At 44.3% G+C, this 24,679-nt stretch overlaps 1 protein-coding gene across 2 annotated transcripts; it reads right to left on the reverse strand.

Moving 5' to 3' along the window:
* Positions 1-900: 900 nt before the first annotated feature.
* On the reverse strand, positions 901-19,557 carry tesk1b (testis associated actin remodelling kinase 1b). 2 transcript variants are annotated; one of them, XM_029526749.1, is made up of 11 exons: positions 19,336-19,556; positions 18,132-18,843; positions 9,545-9,666; positions 9,390-9,438; positions 8,719-8,865; positions 8,033-8,115; positions 4,658-4,748; positions 3,969-4,052; positions 3,237-3,323; positions 2,938-3,034; positions 901-2,851 (listed from the first exon to the last, which is right to left on the reverse strand). In XM_029526749.1, the coding sequence occupies exons 2-11, from the start codon at positions 18,321-18,323 to the stop codon at positions 1,773-1,775; spliced, it is 2,031 nt and encodes a 676-aa protein (XP_029382609.1). In that variant the 5' UTR covers positions 18,324-18,843; positions 19,336-19,556; the 3' UTR covers positions 901-1,772. The 2 variants fall into 2 exon arrangements, with proteins under 2 accessions (XP_029382609.1, XP_029382610.1); XM_029526750.1 differs by lacking the exon at positions 18,132-18,843 and having other exon boundaries at positions 19,336-19,557.
* Positions 19,558-24,679: the final 5,122 nt, after the last annotated feature.

Genomic DNA, 24,679 nt, shown 5'->3' on the forward strand with positions numbered 1-24,679 from the left:
TCTTTGTCTGCACAGTGTAGGTGGTATTAGGACTGGCATAAGGACAATCCCACCGCAGGAGGCAGCCTAAATCCAGTGATTCCACTGAAGTGTAACAGACTAACCCAGTCGACCCTGGGAAGATCGCACGAAACCTGATCACCAAAATAGTTCTCTCACACAGATACTCTGACCTGCTAAGTCTGAATGTCACAACATTGTTAACGCTTGCAGTCTTGGATGAGGAAATTTTGACTCAGTGCAACAGCAGGAAAAAAAAATATAAATAAATAAATAAAAAATACAGAAACAAGATTAGTCTGTGTTAAATCACCTGAAAGACTTACCATTAATGAGCAGGAAGACCACGACACACGTCCCCACCAGCACCGTCAGCCAACCTGAGCTTAGGCCTTTTGTCACCATGGCAACTGGTTGACCTTGAAATGAAGCGGACGAGACTGTGATGGTCTTTACTCCAGCAGCCGCCACAGCTCAGGAGGAGACCCACTCCCTCTAAAACAGGACAAACACCGGAGAAAGACGCTGAGGACGACATGCAGTAAGCTGATGGAGGACGATGGACTGCAGGTGGGTGGAAGGGGAGGAGAGAGATAAAGGATTTAATTGAAGGCTGGGAATTTTGTAAGAGAGAGAAAAGGCTATAATCTACTTAAAGACGAGGGCGAAAGAAAGAAACTCATTTCATTTAAAAGAAAGAAACATGTTCAAAGGGAAGGTTTGTGCTTCCTGATCTATAACAGCCTTTTTTTCTTGTTTGCTAAGTTTGAAACAAATGAGATCTCTTTCTGTTCAATGCAGGAAAATATGGACTAACAAAGGCAGATTGTTTATTTTTTTTCCTCCTTAGAAAAACAAAACATATATATAAAAAAAAAAAAAAAAACCAACAGAACATAATGCATTCTATCTTTTTATTCAATGCCATCTTTAAATAATAAGAATCTGTACATCTCGTAAGCAGGTCTTTGACCATTCATTCCCAAAAGTAATAATATCAATAGCTTCTTTATTAACAACAGTAATACAGGTGAAGTGCTTAACCAGGCGACCAGAAGGGCCGATAGAGATACAGCAACAGAAAGAGTCTTAAGAACGGTGTACAGCACACTTTTTTACCCTTCCTCTCTCACACACACACACACACGTACACACACACACACACACACACACACACACACACCTCAGCAGTGCACTATACACCTCTTTTTAATTAAAGCAAAACTGCCTGTTCATTCAGAAGCAGCACCAAACATCAAAAAAAATCATTGCAACAGTAATACTAAGCTTAACATTCCTCATATCATCATCATCATCATCCATAAGAATCTTTACATCTGCAAATATACAGGATCCGACAGGCTGGGCCCCAAACTTGGGAGTGTTTTACATGCTGATCAGTTCTGGATGCTGCCTATCAGTCAGATCAACGCAGGCACAGCTGACATCTCAGGTGGCGTGGCCCTCAGCCCAGCAGAGGGCGACACAAACAAAACAAAAAAGGAACGAGAAAACCAAAGGACACCAGCAAAGACACCACAGCTTTCACAGAGAAAAATCAGCCAATTGACCAGTCTGGAGTGTGTTTTTTAGGAAAACTGCACTAAAAAGTGAGTCTGGAGAATGAGCAGGGTATTGCTGTGTTAAAATCTGTGCAAACTTTAAGAAGACCCGCTTTATTTCCAGGGAAGAACTTCAGGTGCAAAGTTTCCACACGTGTTGTCTTTACTGTGTGTTTAGTTTTTTTTTTTTTGGTGTTGAGAAGTCGTGGTTTATGTCTGTGCCCCTGGCAAGGTGAGTCCCGGCTCCAGGCTGGTGGGGGTGGCGGAGGGCGACAGACCCTTGGGTCCTGGACAAAGCAGCCCACGTGAGGCTGCGTGGTCCCCATTCAGGTTTTTGTAGGGGTTCCTGCGTGGCGGAGCTCTGAGACAAACAGAGGGGAAGCGCAGACCGGCAAGGCAGCAGCCGGGACAGGAAATCACCTCCTCCTGGTCCAGAGAGTGGCCGCTGCTGGAGCCAAAAGGGGAGGAGCCGGCGGGGTCACTCGGGGGCGAGTGGTAGCCGTTGTTGTTGGTCGTTGTGGCGGTGCCGGCAATGGGGGTGCTCCATCCCAGCGGGCGACTTACAACCACGTTGTTGTTCAAATGAGAGAGGGGAGGCAGGCAGGGGGGCCCGTTGGAGATGGCAGAACCCCAGCGGTTGGTGAAGGGAGTGGGGGGGGAGTGTGAGGGAGAGGGGGAGGATTTGGAGTAAGGAGACGAACTGCTCTCTTGTGTGTCTGGAGAGCTGGTACAGTCCATGGGCTCCTCCTCCTCCCCCCTCTCCTCCCCCCTCTCCTCCTCTTGGTCCAGGGGCTCAATGGAGAGAGGAAGACCTGAATCGCCTGCCTGGTGACGTCCACCCATCTCCCCGTTCTCCCCCCTTCCTAGCAGTCTGTCTTCCTCGCTCTGCCCGTTTATCTCGGAAGTGGACCCCTCCTCGTTGAGGACAGTGTTTGGCGCTGATGTGAGGTGAGGAGGAGGCGTACAAGGCAGTGAGTGGCAGCGTCTGTGCCCCCTGGGCGGGTCGACGCCGTCGGCCTCAGACGCAGAAGGGTCGTCACAGTCTGGTGGGGGGGGCAGAGTGAAAGTCAGGGAGATGACTGACTTGCTGGGAGTATCGAACAGCTTGATCTTGCCGCCTTTGAGGTCCTCCCTGCGAGAGAAGGGGTTGACCCGAGCGGGCAGTGCCAGGTGAACAGAGGGGGGGGTGTCTGGGGGGTGGAGCATATCCGATTTGCTGCGGGAAAGACGGGGGTCTGATGGGAAACCAAGCGATCGTCTTCGCAGGGGGCTGACGGCCGGAGAAGCAGCTTTAAAAAGAAAACGGAGCAGGGTGAACAGTTGTCAGTTGGAAGACGAGCAGAAGTTGATGCTCCGGTAGCTGCAGGAAACTCACCTTTGACCGCCGGCTCGTCCTTCTGTTTCCTCTCAGCCTGTCTCCTCTCCAGCTCAGTTACAATTTTGGAAAAGGATGGACGGAGCTTCGCACTCATCTGGCAGGAGAGAAAAAAATTCAGACAGAGCGTGATGTAGAGGAGGCAACTATAAAAACTATACCTCTCACGTTACAATAATAATTTGTAATTGCTTTTAACATGACGGGTCCATTAAAGATAAACAGCACTACAGCAAAATTTTCATCTGCAGTGAAAGCGGAAACACAAGAGCTAATCTAATGTTAAATCAGCTTCTTACATTACAGCAGCCAATGGCCAGTTCCAGGAAGTCTGGAGGACAATCCCCCACCATCTGCTGAAAGGCCTCCACATCCAGACCAAAGTCCTACAGAAAACAGAAAATGTCACAAAAGGTTTGTATTCATTTCTGTGGCTGCATGATCCAACACTTCTGCAGAGGTTTGGATTGGTATCAACCAAATACTCCACCAGAACCCCCGAAGGAGAAATGTTTCTTCGATTTCAACACTGATGCTGCGTCCTAAATCTCCACTACACGTTCATTGTATGCTAAATATTATGTACGACTTATTGCATTCAGTACACAACAGAGTCAGTTCTCTGGAGCACCATTGGACAAAAGAAAGCACATTTTTATGCATTCCTGGAGAGATGTACAAGCAATTTAAATTTTTTGCAGCTATTAACGAATATAATGACCATTTTCACTCAATTCAACAACTGCAGCAAATATGTTAGCAGCAACAGTTTTGGCACTCTCTTCTATCAAGATGAGCTCAACTTCCTGTTTGAAATGTTAGACGATGCAGAATGACCTTGAACAGAGATTTTTCATAATAATAATAATATCTGACATGGTGTAGCTGTTCCTTTATGTGTTTAAGAGCCTTTAAAAGACTTTACACGGCAGATATTCCAGAAGACGACCTGCTTTCATTATAAACCGTTTTCCTGCCCACTCCTGATGTTATGTAATGAAATGAGCTGGGATGAAGGAGCAGGGGTGTACCTCAGTGCGCGGCAGGATGTCAGGGTCAGCCTGGATCCTCGCAATGACCTCACACAGGATGATCCCGTACGCAAACACATCCACCTACAGAGAGGAAGACAAGTTGACAAAGCTACACAAACACGGTGAGTTAAAGGTGAGGTCGTCTCAGACAGGAAGTGTCTGTGTCAACTTTGACTACAGTAGAAAGCAAAGTCAGAGCAATTTAACACAATCTTCATATGCAACAGATTTTTAGATTTTTAACTTGCATTTGAAAAGGAAACAAGAAAATGTTCAGTCTTTAACCTCAAGTTCCAAAAATCCTCATTATGTGGATTTGTATTCTTTTCAGCACTATAGTTTAATGTCAGCAGTCTGCATTTGTTTTAGACTTTAGTAATTTCATGAAGCCCAGAGAGACTGTAACACTAAAATATTATAATCAGCACTTAAATGCAACTTAAGTACAGGCAATCAAGATTTCCACCAAGCTAAATAGAAAATAGAAGTAGCCCTGGAAGAAACATTCACCTCTTACGTAACAGAATTCCTATTTGCTTTGGAATAACTGATTAATTAAATATTTATGGCTTTATTTCACTGCCTGGCCCCTTAGCTTATTTGACCAGCTTTCATCACGCCCACGTTAGACCTTGAACTCTTGCAGCAATCTGCAGCTGGTAATGAGGAGAGGAATCCGTCAGTACCTTCTCATTATAGACCTCCCCCCGCAGCACCTCGGGGGCCATCCAGTAGGGGGAGCCGACCACAGCCAGAGGCTCCTGGTCTTCCTCCTCACTGCAAAAAAAAAAGAAAAGAAAGAGGGAAATGTGACCTTAAATCTGGATTATTTTTATTAGAGGACACACGTTTAAAAGGATCTTGCACAATTTGGTTGTGTTTTCTGCCACACAAAATATCACAGATCAGGACAACAACGTTTCTTAAAGGGTCCATAAATATATTTAAATGAGGGAATAAAAAATAAATAAATAAAATTCTTTACATAAGTCATCTCCATTTCATAAACATAAGCTTTTAATGGGGAAGATCTCTTAATAAATTAAATAAAAGGGATTTACTGATCAAATAAAAGGTACCTGCCAAGTACATCATCTGATGTAGGCTTAAAAATGACATGAATCGACAAAACTGTTGTTTGCTCGGGCAAGTCTGAGTCATAGTTGAGACGTCAGATTCTCAGCTGTGAGGTTTTGCCCTTTTAGGATCTCTGAATTTTCAGGATTGTTTAGGAAGCCACTCATAATTTTAAACTGATAGAAAAAATAATCAGCAGTATAATGCTGATCTGCAGCACGGGTAGAAAGGATTTATGAGTCGAGAAGGTATGTGCATCTGAGTTCACACAACAGTCCGACAAATTTGTATTTATATTTCCATCTAAATCTGAGAGTGACAGATACACGGTCGGACAGCAACAGCTCTGCAAACAGGCATCATGCTCCATTTCATTTATATAGAGCGCAACCGTGTGTGTGTGTGTGTATGTGTACTTCCTTTGTATCTCAGAAACCACAGTGTTTTTCAGTTATGCTGTGATATCGTTGTGAAATTTAAGCCGAATTAAAAAAAAAAAAAAAAAGAAAAAAAAAGGAAGGAAGGAACACAAGAATGTGCAAAGACAAGGTGCATGCACAAAAGCCTGCGTACACACACACACAGACACAGACACAGACACACACACACACACACACACACACACACACACCCTGCTGGCAGATACTTCCCCTCTTTGCTATTTCCATCTGCTACTGTGGGCCATGATACTGCAAAAAATATGAGTGGGGAAGTGATGGCAGAGTCATGGCTCCCAATGTAAACAACATTTGGAGAAGTGGAGCAAGAGAATCAAGAGCACAGAGAGCAAGAGAGAGAAAACAGCTATTGAAATCTTATAAGACAAAATATCATCATAAAAAGGAGCAACAAAAGCACCGAGGATGAAAGTGACTTCTTACACAAAAGCCAGGAGAGCTCCAGTAAGGCAGAGAGCAAAAGGAGGAGGACTGGAATAGTTTGACCTTATTTGGAGTGCTTTTACTAAACCTTCCTCATCTCCTCTCCTTCCCTCCTTCCTTCTCTCCTTCTCTGCCACAAGCGCAGTGGTAGCACTCCAACACAAACACACAAGCAGCATCGTCCGTTCTCTGCTCGCTTGGCTGCAGGACCCAACAGTGTTTGGCTAAAACAAAAAGCAAACATGGCCTTGAAAACTGAAAGAGCCACAATTCACCAGCTGCTTTGGAAACGGACGCCAGAGCAAACAGAAGTTTGGTCGTTGATGGACGCAGGAATGCAAAAATGACAGACACACACATGGACCACGCCGCCTCACATGTGACAACGTAGCTCGCTGGACAAAAACACACTTCAGGACAAAGTTTGGTGAAAAGCATGAAGACCACCAGAGCCTCCGACGACGACACACACACACACACTTGTGCAAACACAAAAGGTGGCCAGGCACAACCAATCACAACCAGCAGCAACAGAACACACAAACAAATACACACTCACACACACAAGGGCAGGCAAGGTCACATTGGCAGCTGTCTGGTCTCACCAAGAAGTGGTGTGTTTGCTAAATGACCACAGACACTGAAGAGGGGAGGATGAGAAGCTAATGGCACTTCAGAGGGGGAGAGAGAGAGTGTGTGTGTGTGTGTGTGTGTGTGTGTGTGTGTGTACACACGCATGATTCTCTTTTGCTGCATTTCTTTAAGGTCAAGTCAAGACATCCCAACAATTCAGCGGCTGCTCTGCATCATTATCGAGTGACAGCTGAATTGTTTCTGGATTCATAAAGACGGCAAATGATCTTATTTCAGCCATCGACTTGTATGGATGTGGAGGAGAAGTTGGGTCAAACTGCAGCACAGAAGAAAGAAAAGCTAATTATACTGGTGCACTTTTGAGGCAGTTATGTCTTTTGGGTAAAAATACTTTTTTTTCCTCCCCAGAGGTTTTCCAACAGCTGCATAAGTGGATTGATGCCATCTCTCCGTTTTCTGCTGGTGATCAGCTGGTGATAAAATGTGATCTAATCATCGGCAGCACAGATCTGCGTAAACAAAAGGCGTTCTAACCTTTTATTGATGACCAGTGAACACTGACAGTGCTGGTGGAAAAAGTTAACCGTTGGACAGTTTCAACTGTTGAATGTTGAAACGCTTAACGATTTCAATCTTTATGGAAATCAGCCATTGTTGATGCCAAGCTGTTTCAGATCGACAGATGCTTCCTGTGAAAAGCTTTTCATTTTAGTTTTAGCCTTAAAAAAAAAAAAACACCTTTCCAGTTTAATTTGCTGCAGTTTAGACTCTGAACCTTAACCTAATAAACATATTGTTGAACCTCAACAAGAATCTGGAATTCCTCTCCACTTTAGCATTGCTGAAATGTGTAAAATGAGGAGCTTTCCCTTCCTTGTAGTGGAATGTGGTATTACTCCTTTTGGTAAAGTGAAGAATTTGAGAGACATGTCGTCACTGGAAAACCAGCTGAAGAAAATAAAAACACACTTCAGAGGACAGCTGTAACTTGACGGTCAGCACAGGCCAGAGGAGAATTGATGGCTGGGAATAAAATTGGCCACATAAATGTCAGTGTGTATTAAAACACACAGCTGCACACACAGAAGAAGAGGCAGAGAGTCCGGGGTGCGTCACCGGCGGTCAGATTAAATATTAACACCACCTCTGTGACTCAAGCTGCTGTCTGTCCTACCTCCTCCCCTTTGAAACAAAGCTGGACAATATTAATAATAATACTGCTGGTGAGGGGGATTTACCACAACATGTGTCTGAACAAACACACACACACACACCAAAAAAAAAAAACAAAAAAAAAAACAAACCATCAACCAACAACTCTCTCAGTGTGCATCACTGTGAGTAATGGTCTGATTTTTTGCCGTGTGATCGTGTCTCACCGGAGAAAAGAGAAGCCGAGCGAGGAATTTTCCTAACACTTTGCACCGACAAAAAGTGTGAAGGGGATATCGTCAGGAATGTGATTTATTGAGTGCCACTTATCTAATCACAGGGTGCTGATGGACTCACCTGTAATCTGGGATTTTCTCCGCCAGGCCAAAGTCTCCCACCACAGCTGAACACACGCCACCATCCCAACGCACCAGGCAGTTCTGCAGAAGGTCAGAGGTCACGTACATTACTTCAACACTTCAGTATGGAGAATTTTAACAGTAACCAGATATTTCGTGCTTTGGAGCCCTTCTTTTTGCTATAAATTATTACATGAGGTGGCCATGTTTCAATCTTCAGCTCTGGAGCTGCAGAGGCTGATGAACAAACACAAATGATTGATTCTGTGTTTTCACACAATTATGGGATGACTTCATGCTGCACGAACACAGCCGCTGCTCTGATTCGCAGCAGTTTCCAGCATGTTTGTAGGCTTCATGGTTGACTCCAACTCAAGCATCCAGATTTTATTTTTAGTTTGTTTTTCTATTGCTAAAGGCTAAATTACAAACAGCATTTGTCCCGAGTCCCCAGAGACCTCTGGGGGCCTGAAAACTCAAACTCAACATCAGGAAAATAAGGATGTTGAAGTAAAGAGCGAACATCTAGTTTGAGTGTTTCAGCGTTTATATCCTGAGTGACTGCAGTTTCTCGTACATCAGTGTTTCTAACATGTATTGCTGCTGTAGGAGCAGAGTCCCAGCGGAGCATCAGTCTGTGCTGATGTTCACTCATGTATGTGCGCTGCTTGTGTTTGTCGTCACCTTGGAGGTGAGGTCCCGGTGGAAGATGCCCTTGCTGTGCAGGTACTGCAGTCCTCGGGCGATGTCCAGGGCCAGCCTGAGCCGAACGCTCCACGACAGGTACACATCGCTGCCCAACAGCTGCTCCAGGTTCCCCCCGTTGATATACTGGATGGTCAGGATAAACAGCAGCGAGCGCTCCGTTAGTGATGCAGTAAGGTAAATAAACTTATTTAGGCTGTGAATTTCAACCATGTCAGCAGTTTGAATGAAAAATTCTGATAATAGAGTCATTGTTCAAGTCATCTTAAAGTAAATATGCCAAATATCATCCGGCTTTCTGCTTCTCACAACTGAAGATTTGAAACTTTTCAGCTTCTCAGCAATCTCAGTATTTATTCAATGATTTCAGGAAAAATCCCCCATTTCAAATCAACTCAACAAAAACAAGATGCTGCCGCTTCAGACGTCAGAACACCAAACTCCCCCCGTCCTCTTATCTGCTGATCTTCTTCCTTTTCACTGTTGTGCAGCTCAGTTACCGCGGCAACGTTAGGTAAACCCATCACGTGTGCGAGAAACGGGTGAAATTACACAAACAGCCCGTCTTCATACAGAATCAGGTTTTTAACCTCAATCAATCAATTTATTATGAGGAAAAGAAGAATGCTGCAGGTTGATGAAGCTCTTACCTCTGTGAGAGCGTGGAGCTGCCCTTCATGGACACAGACACCGATAAACCTGGCAGGAGAGCAGACAAACGCACAACTTTAATAACACAACCAAGACAGAAAAACAAAGGCTGCTTTTCCTTTTGGTCCAAATGCAAACGAGCCGTCTTTGTTACCTGAGTATGTTTGGATGGGACAGCCGGTTCATGAGCTGGACCTCCCTGAGCATGTTGGCTTTGTTACTGGCCAGGATGTTCATCTTCAGGGCCATCACCTGGCCTGACACACGATGCTGCACCTGAACAAAAACACCACACAAACTCTGAAACAAGTCGCAATTTACACAAACATTATTTAAAGCACTCCACACCCCGACAGCACTGAACAGGACTTTATGAAGATCATTTATTATACTCGGATAACGTCACCACAGGTTCGGTTTATGCTGAAGTAATAAAATTAAGCTCTCACATAGAGCTGAGTAATATTAACGCCAAGGTGCTTTTGGAAACTGGGCATGACGACGTTAGCGGGTCAGATGAGTTTCTGCATTTGTTTTGGCTGCTTCTCTGCGGCGACCTGCTGCCATGACAGCGTCTGTCTGGTATGGTTGCCATGGAGAAACGACAACGTTCCCCCTCAGGCTATACAGCCGTGCATTTCTGCTTGGCAAGACGTCCGGAGAATTTCACACAAGCAGCGGATGAGTGTGTGTGTGCGCGGAGTAGTGAGTGTGAAGGCGACAGTGTTTTCATAGACTAAAGAACTGCTGTTAAATTTTCTCCATTCTTTTGTATTAATATATTTTATGGGAATTTAACCCTCATCAGATTTGATGTTTGATCGGGGCATTAACAAGGAAAAGTCAATAGTTGTGATAGATTTCATGGAATTTCAGCAAAGCTAATTGGGTTTAAGTAAAATGTACCATTTTGATATTACTGCCAAAACATCATTACAACAAGAGCTGTCAATCATCTGAGTCACATCAGGTCGGATTTCGTCTGTGTGTTTTGGTTGTGAGGTGAAGCTTTTTTTAATTTGTGATCAGGACTTGGCCTTTTCCTGCCTGACTACCATCTAAATTTCCTTCAAGCTATTAATAAAGCTGAGCTGGCGAATGGTGGTTTCAGGTTGCGCCTTCATGAGTGACATGAGTGAAAAGCATGACAAACGGTGAGCTGAAGTCACTGTTACGCTGGCCTGGATCTCAGCTGTGCTGTGGATGTGAGTGATGACTGGGGGGGGGGGGGGGGGGGACAAAGCCTATTAGAGACCAGACTAGAGTGCAGCAAGTAATACTATTAACACACAAACACGCATGCACGCTGGCAGCTCTCTTCATCATAACCAGCAGTCAATGAGCGTCAGTCTCAGCTGCACTAAATCTCCACAGAGCCACTTGAGGACTTCAGCCGTTGGCAAAGTGCTGTGCACATGCATGGATGCACACACGTTTAAAAATAAAAAAAAAAAAAAAAAAATCACAACCACACAATTGCTTATAGTGGTGGCTTCCTCTTGCAAAGCGGGAAGTCCAAGCAGACATTTAAACACGCAGGAGTTTGGAGGGAGTGCAGGACTAATCTCTGCTTCTCTTCATGTATTTACTGCCCTGAGAGGATGAGGCAGACTCACACAGCCGATTAAGAAGACGGACACACACACACACACACACACAAATATGAGCCAACTACAACACTGCTTGACCTGACTGTTTCGTTCCTGCAGTTTGTAGCTCCCAAACAAACAACCTCTCACTCATTATTCCAGGATTGTGATGCTACACATCTGTCAGACTCAACATGGATTTAAATAAACTTCAGGTCCTCGTCCCCCCATCCAGGAGGGTTTAACACAAAAGAACAAAAGAGACAACACAACAAGGATATGGCTTAAAAAAAAAAAAAAAAAAACTAAAAAAAAAAACAACATGCTTGATGCCAGACACTTAACCCTCAGCTCCATAGACATGCCGCTGGAATGCCAATGACTACGCCTACATAAAGATTACACCACAATATGGAGCAATTAGGCTAAAACACACCCCCCCCACTACAGGCTCCTGCTTACATACACACGCTCAGACACACCCTGAAGCGTTCCTTCAAAAAAAAAAAAAAACACGCCGTCAGCAGACTAAAGGTTACGGGCATCTTTCCCGCTCTGTGCAGTGATGTGTGGCATTAGCCGGCAGCACGGCGAGGCAGATGATGCCCAGTCAGAGCTGCAGATAGACGATGAAACGTTACACCTTAAAACGACCTTTGCCTTGAACATAGTGGAACTCTCTTTTGACAAAATATTTTCATTCTTCTGTACCATTTGTTATTTTTGCCATGATTTAAAAAAAAAGAAAAAAGAAAAAGAGATAAACCCAAAAAAACCAGGGTTGCAATTTCTATCTTCCTTAATTCAGCTGTGGAAATATATTCATAAATGTACATTTTAACCTGAAGCTGTTTCAATGCCTTTCTGACAATACTAGGAAAGTAAAACTCAAACCTCATAATTTTACAGGATGCATTTCTTTTAGTTTTATATTTTGTGTAAATGAATAAATAGTTTTAATTTTGTTCTCTAAAACACATTCCAACCAAATGTCAAATTGTAGATTATAGATGGACTGCCCCATCTGGCCAGGTGACCTGGCTAAGAGTATGTGGACAAATATTTTTCAGGCGCCTCTTTACGTTGACCATGCAGCGTTAACTGTCAGCAAAAGGAGAAAACTGCAGAGAAAATGATATAGTGCAGCAGTGAAGTGTGACCACACATCCTATGACACACACAGAATGACTCTGCCGTCATTCCTGAGAGAAAGGAGGCCTTTTGAGTTGACCTCAGTGTCTGACTCCAAAACTTCCCACCAGCAGGGGCCATTGTTATTTCACCGGCTAGACATGCATGTTCAGGAATCTACTCGAGAGTCTCAAACACATGCCGGGAATATTTGTTTAGTGAACAATCCGGTTGTTGTGTTTTTTTGCATGAAAAAGTACCTAACAGCCAGCTTTAGAAACCTGCTCCTCAAAAAAGGTTTAACACAGAACCGAAAGCCCACATTGGCTGAGTGAAATCCCTGAGGGGGTGAACTGCACCAGACCAGTGTGTCGGTCAGAGAATCAAGAAAATTACTTCTCCTACAAAGGAACTTGGATTTGAGCTGCCGCCTGAGGCTCTGCACTCACTTATAGTGTGAAGGAGCAGTAGTGTTGTGAGAGTGTCACAGCGAGAACGCATGTGTGCATGCAACTGAGACGAGGCGGCCAGCCAACTCTGTGAAACCAAACCTGATCGGGGGGGGGGGGGGGGGGGGGGGGGAGTTCAGGTCCAGCACTAAGCTGGAAGGTGGGAATTACAAAGAGGCTGATGGAAAGAGAAGCTGCATGTTGTTGAACATGTAAAATGTCACCTGATTGTAGCCAGCAACACAAATTAAAATCCATTCATTTCCACTTGGTCAGGGCGGAGGCTGAGATTTCAGAGACCGATAACTACAAACCTGAGAGGGCATGTGTGGCCTTTACACCACCTATAAAAGGAACTACTCTTTTTTTAGTGTGATGGGACAGAGATGGCAATAATGAAAACATGGGGGGGGGGGGGAGAAAAACAAAAAACAAAAACAAAACATGCAGCAATTTCTGTAATACTGCTGCAACACACACAAACAGTGAGCCACTTGTTTACTTTATCAGGAGGGAGCGGCTTTCCTTGAGGTCCAGCTAAAGTCTACCACGCTGCCAATATGTGGACGGGAGGAAATAGTCATTGTGCGCTGGTGTAAACACACAGACTGTCGCTTGAGATAAAAGTATAAAAAAAGTTATGGAGAGTGATGGAGAGGCGGAGGTGTCTGTTGTGCAACGTTTTCCATTTTAATCACAGGGAAAGTTGAATTTTTCCAAAGCAGTAAACACGGCAGGTCAAGTGAAGGCAGGCACACTATAAGCTCAGCGCTTTCGTGTGTGTGGCTGTGCAGAACATAAGCGGAGCTAAATACTTGTGCAGTGATTGGTGAGGGAGCAGGCCCCGACTGGAGTGAGGGAGGAGAAGAATAATGAGGGAAAAGTGCTACACTAAGCCTCTGATGTTCAAGTCTGCACTGGCCCCCCCATACCAACAGCAACAAGGACACACACGCACACAAAGAGCCTCCTGATCCTGAAAACTGAAACAGATCACCAACACAAATGTGATGGCGGATGACGGATTGTGTGCACATGCACTTCCAAAGAACCCCACCCACACCCCCACCCACACACCTCCCTGCCAGTTCTTTATTGCTGCTTTATCCTTCCGAGGATGAAACCAAGACTCATTGAGAACTGCTCCGATCTGGACACGTCCTGATGAGTTACCGACGAACTGAACCCAAAAACCAACAAGACGTCACCGAGGACTCGTATTTGAGAACTGGGTTTGATCCAAACAACAAGCCAAAACACACAGTTTTTCACGAGGAGTAAATATTTGGCCTTTTTTCTTTCGCAAATTCATTTTAGCCCACTGATGATGTCCGCAGCAAGTATGGGAGATGTGATGGGGTTTGGTTTTATGGGTGAAACGGCATATTGTCTGTCTATTTAGGTCTTACATTTATAATATAGTGAACATTTTTTGTTTTGCATGAAAATCACTCGCTGGAGATCCAATGACAACATACCAAAAACAAAAATAAATAAATGATTAAAAATAATAATAGTGCAGTGTAATTCAATATAACAATTTAAAGCAAAGCTGAAAAGTTGATGCTGATTTTCAGCCAAACTGCTGATGTGGCCAGCAGATGAAAATTAGATGTACACACACCACAGATATACACACATACTGTACACATTGTGTTTGGCACCACAGCAGTGTTTGGCAACCCGTTTCCTTCACATTACCGGTCTGTCACAAGCAGCTGACGCAAACAAAACACACAACAAACACACTCGGTCCAAATTGTGTAGTCTAGTAGTTGTCTTTGTGGGGACTCATGTCTGTTTTGAATCCTTTTCATCCTGCTGATCTTTCAGCTTACTATCATCTTATCTCATATGTGGGCATAAAGTGACCTCACGCACACCTAATCGGGTTAATCACAGCTGGTAGGATCATTTTTATGACGACTTGTTTTATTGTGGAGAAATTCACATCATGTGAGTCATGTAAATGGAGCCCATTTCAATTTGAATCACATTTTTCGCAAAAGACAAGACATCAAGACAAACAGCTAAATTAAGTGTGAAATGATTTCTGATGAAAGCCCAACAAAGGAAGCTCCATTAAAACTTCAATCTGTGTCGTATGGCGCCATGTTGAGCAAGAAGAACAAAGATCATTTTTAATCTACAAAGCATCTAAAAATATGAAGTCTCCATACTTAAAGGCGTTTTCTGAATAAGAACAAGACAGTTAAACTACATTAACAACACAACTATTCTATTATTTCATGATACAGCTGAGTTAATACATTTTCTGTGGTGGAAATTTAAACATGAATTTTATTATTTTTTCCATAAATGAGCCATTATTTCCAAACTGTTTAACGTGATCTTGGAAACCAACAGGAATCGTGTAAAAGACCAAAACTGACGGAATTCAAAAGAAGACTCAGCAGCTTCTCAAAACACTGTTGTGAGATTTTCATGTCTCATGTAAATGACGGCGAGGAACCAAATCTGATCGGAGCTTCTCTGTTTCCTGCTTCTTAGACAGCAGGTGTTATCTGCATTAGTAAGTGCACACCATCTACTATCGGAACAGAAACATCTGAAAAAGAAAACACCAACTAGGTTAATCCAATTAGAAACTGAATCATCCAGTTTGTTTAAAACCAAAAAAAAAAAAAAAAAAAAACTAACTGTGCAGCCCTGACAAACAGTAAATAAACTTACTTCAGTTCACTGAGCTGCTGCTGATGGTGCAATTCATTTGTGATTGAGGGGATTTTTATTGCTTTTGAGCCTTCAGGTTTTCAGGATGATTAAAAAAAACAAAAGAAAAGAAAGAAAAAAAAATCCCAAACGAGAGTCAAGACGCACACTGAGAAAGTGTACTTACACACAGACACACACCAAGAACTTTCCTTGGAAAAATATTGGAGGATGAAAAAGAGCACCTGAAGGATTTGTCTTGACATGTGCGCTCCCTCCATTTGGTCCCCTCTGTCTTTTTTGTCTTGCTCTTTTATTTTATTATTATAATTTTCTTCATATTGCACAATTGCACACTGTAGAGGTGAATGGCTGCCTGTCTGCCCGCAGCGAGCCTCCATTGATCTGCATTGAGGACGGAAGCACAACAACAGTGTGCGCGCGCACACACACACGGCAGGAGGCCAGAGCCTTTGTCGCCGAGCTCAGGACATCCAGTTCAAAGCCCGAGTTTAAGTGTATGCAACATTTACATGTTAGTGCCTCTAAATGTAATAAACAAAACACCCAAGCGGTGTTTTGCAGCAGAACAGTCAGGCCTTTTCCTCCAAACTAAAGCTGGATACAGGAACAATTGTCCACTCCGCAATGTCAGCAAACTTTTTAAATGTGACTGATAGCTGCGGTAACAATTTTGCATTTATATGGCGCTATCAAAGGGCAAGCAGATCCGAACCTAAGTGCCAACTTGACAAGCCAGCAGTAAACAGTGTCACATTTGCATGCTCATTGGACATTCAAAGGGCAAAGGGACTGAGGGAGTGGCTTCTGATGGCCGAGTGGTCTGAAGAGCCCTCTTTAATTTTTTTTTTTTTTTTTAAATAAATAAAATAAATAAAGGATAACCCACTACACAAAAAGTCTCCTTTAATGACTGTCTAGACCAGCCAATTGAGAGTTTTTATGATCGCTTTATCTCTCGTTACTGTCGGGCTTAAATATGAGGCCACACGCGAGCTGCCAATATCTGAGGGTTAACCTTTGCAGGTTATTGGGCATTTGTGTTCACTGTTCGTGCCAACCGTGACTCATCCCACTTGTCGTTACAGAACTAGGCTGCATGTTAAGGTCACGCAAAACCCAGCCAGACATTTGTCTGAGCAGACGCACACAAGAGACTTTCCAAGAAAATAAATAAAATAAATAAATAAATTAATGCTCCGTTCCTCTCTGTAACACTGATCTGGCAGAAATGACAGATACACCTTTTCCCTCACGCACATTCAGGTACTGACACACAAATTGAACAAAGTAGACAGAAAAAGCAGGAAGGAGCTCAAAATGATAAGCCTCATGCATTCATCTCTGAAAGCCTTGGCAAAGCTCCCACGTCGGTATTAAAGGAGCTCGTATTAACACAGCGGCATCAGCAGCAGCACTTAGACCTCTTCCTTTCGTTAATATTCAGCTATTGTTAAAAACAGTTACTGTTAAAGTGCTTTGAATCATTTGAGCTTCCCAGAAATATAAATGAGCATCTAGCGTGATATCAGGAGAAATATCTGATGACATGCTACGAAACACCAGGATGAACTTCTAAAATGCATTTGTGTATACATGAGCACATTTATGCCAACTATCCTTGGCAGTTATCTGCTGACTGTGAGGAGCTGAGCGACTTGACAAACCCTGAAGATAATTATTATTTTCATGACAGGCTGCTCCGTCACTTTTTATGAACAATCAACAATCCAAATTGTTTTACCTTTAAATAAACAGAAAACCCATAAAGACTTTTAGCAAGAGGACATTCTGAATATCAAATAATTGGTCTCTTAATGATGATAATTAGACTCGTATTCATTGTTTGGCATGTTTTTAGAAGATGTGAAAATTCATGAAAGTTATTTATGAAATGTGGATCGTCTGTTGATTAAAACGTGCACTTTCTTTGGCTTAATCACATTAACATTATGATCAATGTTAACTTGAGCCCACAAACCTACAGCACTCAGCCAGCAGCAGGCAGAACATGAAGTTACAGTCGCCTCCATGTATAAAAACCAAATCATCACAGGAGACAGTCAGTCAGTCATCAAGCCTGTCTGAAGGCACCGCCCACAGAGTGCAGCCTGGTATTTACTGATCAGGCTGAAAATAATTATGTCACAATGTTTGTCCTGGATATCATTAAGTCTTATTCAGACAAGCAGCCAACCAAACAGGTTTCTGCTCCTCTCAGAGTGTAATGGTTCAGATTTTAAAGCCTAAACTTACAGATTAATTCTGAGGTTTCCAGAGTCTCCTCTGGAGGATGACTGATGCGTTCTGCTCGATGGACAGCTCCTGTTTGTGCTGCACTCCCTCTGTCTCTCATCCTTAATGAGGCGTTCTCAGGAATTAGCCTCCATGCAAGTGAGCAGCAGCGTGACCAAAGGATGGAGGCTGCTGCTGCTCCCAACAGAGGGGTGTAGAGTTACCTCCAAAAAGGTTCCCCTTCTGCCTGTCTGAACCAGATCTGCTTACAGACCGACGACGACGACGACAACAACAACAACAACAGTGTGTCCCGTGTGGGTCACTGCAGACATCCGGACGTTGAGGTGTAAGATTTCCACCATCCTTTCAACTTCCTCCTCCTGCTGCCACTCATTTAGCACCATGCAGATTTTCCTGCACGGCTGTTTGGGTGGGGATGCACCGGTTGCCATGGATACCGCCTTGTTTCAGAAGATGGCTTGAGTTGACAGGAAGTGGAGGAGTTGAGCTGAACTCCTGTCAGATCAGCCTCAGTCATCTTCTGAACACAGAGCGATGCTGAGGACGTGCGCACACACACACACACACACACACACACACACACACACACCAGAACTAACTGTGCAGCACTTCCTCTCACCTTGAACACCTCGGAGAAGAAGCCGGCTCCGATCTTCTCCCGGCTGAAGTCGTCCAGACGCGCCAGGCTGGACACGGCGCTGCGCAGGGCCCGGTAGGAGGACGGTCTGATCCGGTTGGTCCCGTGGACGCTGTGCAGAGGCGGGTCTGCCTCTCCCTCCTGCTCCGGCTCGACCCTCGACTCCATCTCCATCTCGGACGGCCCGGGTGGAGAGGGAGGAGGACGTGGGACGTGTGCGTAGTTTAAAATCCAGCCCGGCTCCTGTTTACATTTCCCATGTCCGCTACAAGGCCACAGCTCGGGGCTCCGCGGAGGGAGGGAGGGGGCTCTCTGTGGGGGAACCAAATGTCGCAGCTGTGGTTCAATTCCTCAGTCAGATTCCTGCACCGGACCGGAAAAGCCTGTCTGTCTGTCTGTCTGTCCGTCTGTCTGTCTGTCCTTAAGACAGCACGCAGCTGCGGCGGCGCATCCTGCAGACTCGGTGCGCAGTTTGGCTGAAGTCCTTCATGCCGTGCAGCAGAACCGGATCCGCCGATTCCTCCAAACTGCGCAGGCTGCTGCTGCTGCTGCTGCTGCTGCTGTCTTGGCAGCTCTCTCTCTTTCGGCTTCCTCCAACTCTGCTCCTCCCGCAGCGGAGAAGGCCGGGACTCCCCTCCCGGTTCCACCAATTGGATGGCGGGCTTCCAGTGCGCACAGAGCGGCCTCACTGACGCTGCGGAGGGACAGTGAGGGGGGGGGGGGGGGGGCGGAAACGGGGGCGTTAATACACGAAATCACCGAGCTGACACCTCAACTGTTCAGGAAGCTGGGTGGACTCAGTGTGCAGATCACATTTGGATCTAACTTGGGTTTGATTAAAAAAAAAAAAGAGATCGTTCAGAATTAAAAACGCAGAGTTGGGCTGTTATCTGCTGCTCAGATAAGATCCGGAGATCAGCTCATCGGTGTGGGCTGCACTTTGCACACACACACTGCCGTGTTTACAGATCTGACGGCCTAATGGTGGGTCGGTCACCTTAAACGTGCAGCCTGCAGGAGCCTCCTGCAGAAACCCGGCCGGACTGCGGCTGCTGAATAATGGATGCCAAACTGAGCCGAGTTTGTGAGCTCGTCTGTCACGGACTGAAGTCCCCCAGAGGTACAACGGCGACAGCAGCACACAGACACACAACCACACGGCGGCTCGCCCCTCAATCGGACTCACCTGGTCCGGGTCTACAAAACGCAGCCTCCGCATGCGTCGGCGTCCTCTGCTGAGCTCCGAGTGCGGCGTCCGGTTACCGACGGCTTCCCTTCACCGACGAATGTTGGAGCGAACCGCCGTCCGTGGTTCCGCTGTCCGCCCCGCCGCCTCCTGCTCGGTCCGGGTTCGGCTGCTCGGAGGAAGAAGAGCACCGACTTTGGCTGCGCTTTATTGGAGGCGGGGAGGCGGGGCGCGTCGCGTCACGTGACCGCCGCAAAAAATGCACCTGTGGGGGCGCACGGAGACTCCCAGCTCACACCTTTCCCTTCAACCAGCTGCGGACAAAGCACAAAACACGGCTCAGCATTCAGTCAGTGAATCTGCCCGAGCTGCTCAGTAACACAACTACACAATCAGCTTCTGTGGTTGGAGGTCAGATCCCTCAAAAGGTCACAATGACGCCAGAACTCTTCTCCTACTTAATGTTTCAGATGTGACTATCACAACGAGTTCATTTCAGCACACAAACTGAGGAGGATGCCAACCAGTTTATGAAACTGACAGGAAATGCATTCAAACCTTTATTAAAAACGCACTTTACCTGTAAGTACTCTATAAAACACACAAAGTACACACATGAACCGAAAAAAAGGAGTCATTAAATGTTTTAGGCACTTGGAGAATGTGTTCATGTGCAGCACAGGTGGTTCCACACAATATCTATAAGAAACTATAATTAAATGTTGTTTAATCAGTTGCAGAACTTGTTAAAAAGGCAATCATTTAATAAATCTAAAATCAATCTAATGACTGAAGTGAAATGTGATGAAAGAATAGATTGAAGTTATGATGGTGAACATTGTGTGGGGCACCCGAAGGTGCCGTGTTACCAGACAGCCATAAAAAAAGTGTGTTGAACGTCGTGGAGCCATGTCACACTTCTCGGCCACATACTCAGAGAGATGACACACCGTTAACACATTCGGCCCGAGGTGTGTGATTCTGTCCGGTTTGTGTCCCCCTGCTGAACAGATCCCACATCTATAGCTGCATTATTCATACAATCAGTTTACGGACTCTGTCCTCAAGCCAAAGACACTAAAGTCACACCATTGTTGCTGATAATAATGTGATCTATTTATTATTTAGTGCTGCTGATCACTTATTCATCACACTGACTGCTACGTTTGCTTTCAGTCCAAGTCGAGCTTGGGTGAGCATGTGTGTGAGGATTATGTGCAAGCATTCATGCGTGTGTGTGTGTGTGTGTGTGTGTGTGTGTGTGTGTGCGTGTGACAGCGGATTATGTTGACCCCCGCTGACCCCTCTGAGTTGTCTCAAAGCGACTTTTTCACACAGCGAGGCCATTTGCCTGTAGACAGAGATTTTTGTGTGACATCTCTTTTTCTTTATAAAGTGACTGATCCTGACCTGAACTATCTGTGTAAAGAGCAAACAAGGAGACAAAAGAAAATCCTGCCAGCTTTAAAGCCAAGGGCTGAAGATGGCTGTCTGACAGTAAATCCCTGATAGGATACAAGCATCGCTTTGACTTTCAGCTTAAAGATATTTAGCTGTTAAACAACATCCTGACGTGTCCACCTCAGAAAGGATGACACTCTTAGCTGAGCTTTGTCTTTCAGTAAAATATCTCAGCTGTTGGGTGCCTGTACCGGATATATTTGTGCACACTTTCATCTCCCCCTCAATATCAATTGTGATAAATATAATGAACACCAAGATTTTCTTTTTGTGCCACTATTAATATCTGAGCAATAATTATCGTTCCCGTTAGTCTCCTCTACACTTCGTTTATTTTGTTACCTGCTAACATGCTAAGCTACAATAGGGAAGATGTTAGCATTCAGCTTGAAGCTCGACCAGTCTTGTTTCATTTCTCCTGTATTGTCTAACAAACAAAAAACAAAACTCACACAGAAACCCGTAAATAGACAGATCCAAATCAATATGCGATTGTAATGGACTCCCTGTACGTCGGAGTGAAACTAAACTAACACAACAAGCAGCACAAGGGCTTAAAAATCAATGTGAGTCCATCTTTTTTGTCTTCACCAGGGACAAAAAAAATGTATTTTAATGAGGCGTCCCACGTGGCTCTCACTCAGATCCCCTGCTGAAAAGTTTTAATGACGCCTGGCAGGAAGGAAATCAATGGCAGACTCGCTGCATCCAGCACCTGAGCAGAACAGATCAATGTCCAGCCAGAACAGGAGGAAATGTTGGATCACAACAGATCCACCAGACTTATAGTGACTGAGAGGAAATGATCACGAGAGCCTCCGTCACATCAGAAAAACACCCATGTACAATGTGGGATTCTTTTCTTTACCACATTAAAGAAACCCCAACAAAGATGCATTCAATCACAAACACCTGTTGTGAAAAGTTTTCTGTTCAAGGTTCAGACATTTCAGTGTAAATAAAACATTAACGACAGGCCTCTGCCGCATCTGAAATTCCAATTCTCACCTATACATCCAGGTCTGGACCGTGCAAATCTATATCCTGAGCCAGCTGGGTCTCCCATCCGACCCCCCTCCCCTCAGTGCTGACCCCTGGTTAAAGCTCATCTGTGGGTGCTAACAGCCACACTCTCCCCTGCCTGGCCGTACAGGCAGCCAGGCGGGGGGCCAGGGGCCTTTATAATTGGTTTTGGAGCACACCAGCTGTTTCATGTGCCCACATGGCGGTCCCTGAAGGAGATGCAGTGGTAAGAGGATGGGGGTGGAGGAGATGCCACATGGCCCACCCTCCGCTCTTCCCCCACCCTTTCGTCTCAGATAAAAGACGGCTGCCAAATGGACTAATACAGTTTTGGAGATGCGGTTGTGCTGCTGATGATGGTGGTGGTGGTGGGGGGGGGGGGCACATGAATATATACATGAAATACGTGTGCATGGATATAAAATTAGTTTCATGGAACGTAACATTTTTTGTTTTGTTTCTTTTTTTGTCACCTGTTTTCAAATGACATTTTTCCATCTTGTTTTTTGGGGTCCTAACAACAAAAAAAGGAGACACCTAAATCACCTGTACATGATATTAATCCTCAACTGGCCTTTTTTTACTGTGCCAATAAGCTCTATTAGCAGTATTATTTATTAATTTCCCTCCATTAAACATAGCTCCACACTGCAGTGTCTCCAAGTTCATCTTCGTCAGTAAATCCTGGTTCTGTTGGACAAAAAAGATAAAAGATTGTGAATTTTAATTAACGAAAATGGTCTCCAAGGCTCATAAAACAAACCATTTCTTCCCCGGGGACAAACACATCAGCCTGCATTGGTCTCCGGGGCCGACTGAAGGTGCAGGAAAGTGGATCAGAGTGAAGTGCCGCTTTGTCCGAAGGGAACAGTAAAGTCAATTACTGTCCACTCAGAATGCCAGCGAAACAGAAGGAGGTTTGGAGTGTGATCTCATTAAAAAATTAAATGTCTAGGTAACTTGAAGGACACTCAGAGACCAATAACAATCTCACACAACATACACATGACATCAGAAGAATAAAATGACATATCCAAAGTTCAAATTTGTATTAAACGATCCAGACAAAGGAAGCCCAGGGAACAAATAAAAATTGACTTTTTTTTTTTTTAAATATAAATTGCTAAATTAGTTCAGCACTTTTTTTGTCATGCTGCTGCCAAACAACCACAGAGATGAAGACTTAAGGTAAAATTATATGTGATCCATGTGGGAGCTCAGAGCAAAAGTCTGTGAGCTAAAACAGTTTTTGTACTGCGTGTGTAAAATGTGAGAGTTGCATCAATGAGCTCTTGGTAGATGGCATGTGATGTCCATCCGTCCCCACGACAAGAGACACGAAAGGAGATGGAAATCAATACAAAAGCGCCCAAAGCCCTCCTCTGTTGTTTACTGACCCCGTATCATTTTACCCCAAAGGCCTCCATTCACAAAAGGTTTAAAGCTGCCATCAAACACCAGAGAGCACATATATTCACCACAAAGACACAACATACGCTCAGAAGAACGAGCAGTTACGTGAAATTACATTGGCTTCATGCATCTTTCCCAGACAGAAGCAGCGCGCCGGCAGCCTCACGCAGATACAAACACTGCTGATTGTGTGTCTTCCCTCTTGTCTCTACATGCCCGGCAGTTTTCTGAGCCACAGGTTTCACCTTACAGGTGAGGAATGATCTGTTTTTCTCCGCTCGGTCATGGCTGTGATATGTTTGTGTTGTGATTTTTACACTGGGTGTACCCCCCCGGAGAAGTATTCATCTCTTGATTCTGTGACTGTCTCTTCATTGTGGCAACAGAAAATGTGGTTAGATGAAGCCTTTCTGTTATGTGCTAATAAGAGGTTGGAGGTCAACGTCTGTGTGCAAAAGGTTGCAACATTTGAAACTGTGCAAATCATCCACTTCCTTCAGTTGACAATATTGAAAGAAATCTAATCTCATCCTGGTAAAATTTCCTGCTTGTGAAATCAGGTTCCTCTTGAAGGAGGATCAATAAATAGCTCAGCAGGATTTTCTGTGGATATTATTGATCTGACTGTTATGTCAAACCCTGACGTGAAGTTTAGCCAACAATATGATTAACTCCTTCCTGAATGGCAAAACATTTGTCAGGCAAATTTAGTAAACCTTTTACTTTAAGTTGTGACTCTAGAAGTTAATTTGATGTAAATAATATTAAGTGGCGTTTTGTGAATTATACATTAATTCATTCATGTGATTTGCTATCACACATTTGTTATTTTTAAATTAAAGATACATCAATTCACGTAACCAATGCGATGAAAAGTAAAATTAGCTTCTGTGAGGGCAAATTCCCCAACAGTTTGTTTTGGATATTTTATCCAGGTAAAAATATAGATACATAACAAATTACTCTGAAATGAATGAAAGCACAGATCCTCAGCTAATTTATCTGTTTCATGTGTCAGTTCAAAGTAATTTACATAATTCTGTGTATGATTTGTTGTGTCTGTGTGGATCTAAAGCCCAACACTAAATGCATTGTGTAAAACTGTTCCATTACTGACATGTTTTTCCGGTGTGATGCTGGCGCAGTGTAACACAGCACCAGAACTGACAGGGACCAATGGGCAGTATAGATCTTCCACTAACCCACTAACCTGCATTGCAGTCAGTTTTGCTGCGTGCTGTGTGTCCTCAAACGGGGATTAAAGCATCTGGTATAACCTTCAGCCATGCTGCTCTCTAGTGTTGGCACACAGTTATGCCATTAAATCTTCTTATTTCTGCAATACTACTTATGCAGAAATGTTACATTATGAGATTATATTTTGTAATGCATGAATGTGTGGATTATTTAAATATTGCAGTATGAGCTAATTTTAGCTGTTTTGCGT

Source organism: Echeneis naucrates, chromosome 18 (assembly GCF_900963305.1).
Source record: "Echeneis naucrates chromosome 18, fEcheNa1.1, whole genome shotgun sequence".
NCBI lineage: Eukaryota > Metazoa > Chordata > Actinopteri > Carangiformes > Echeneidae > Echeneis > Echeneis naucrates.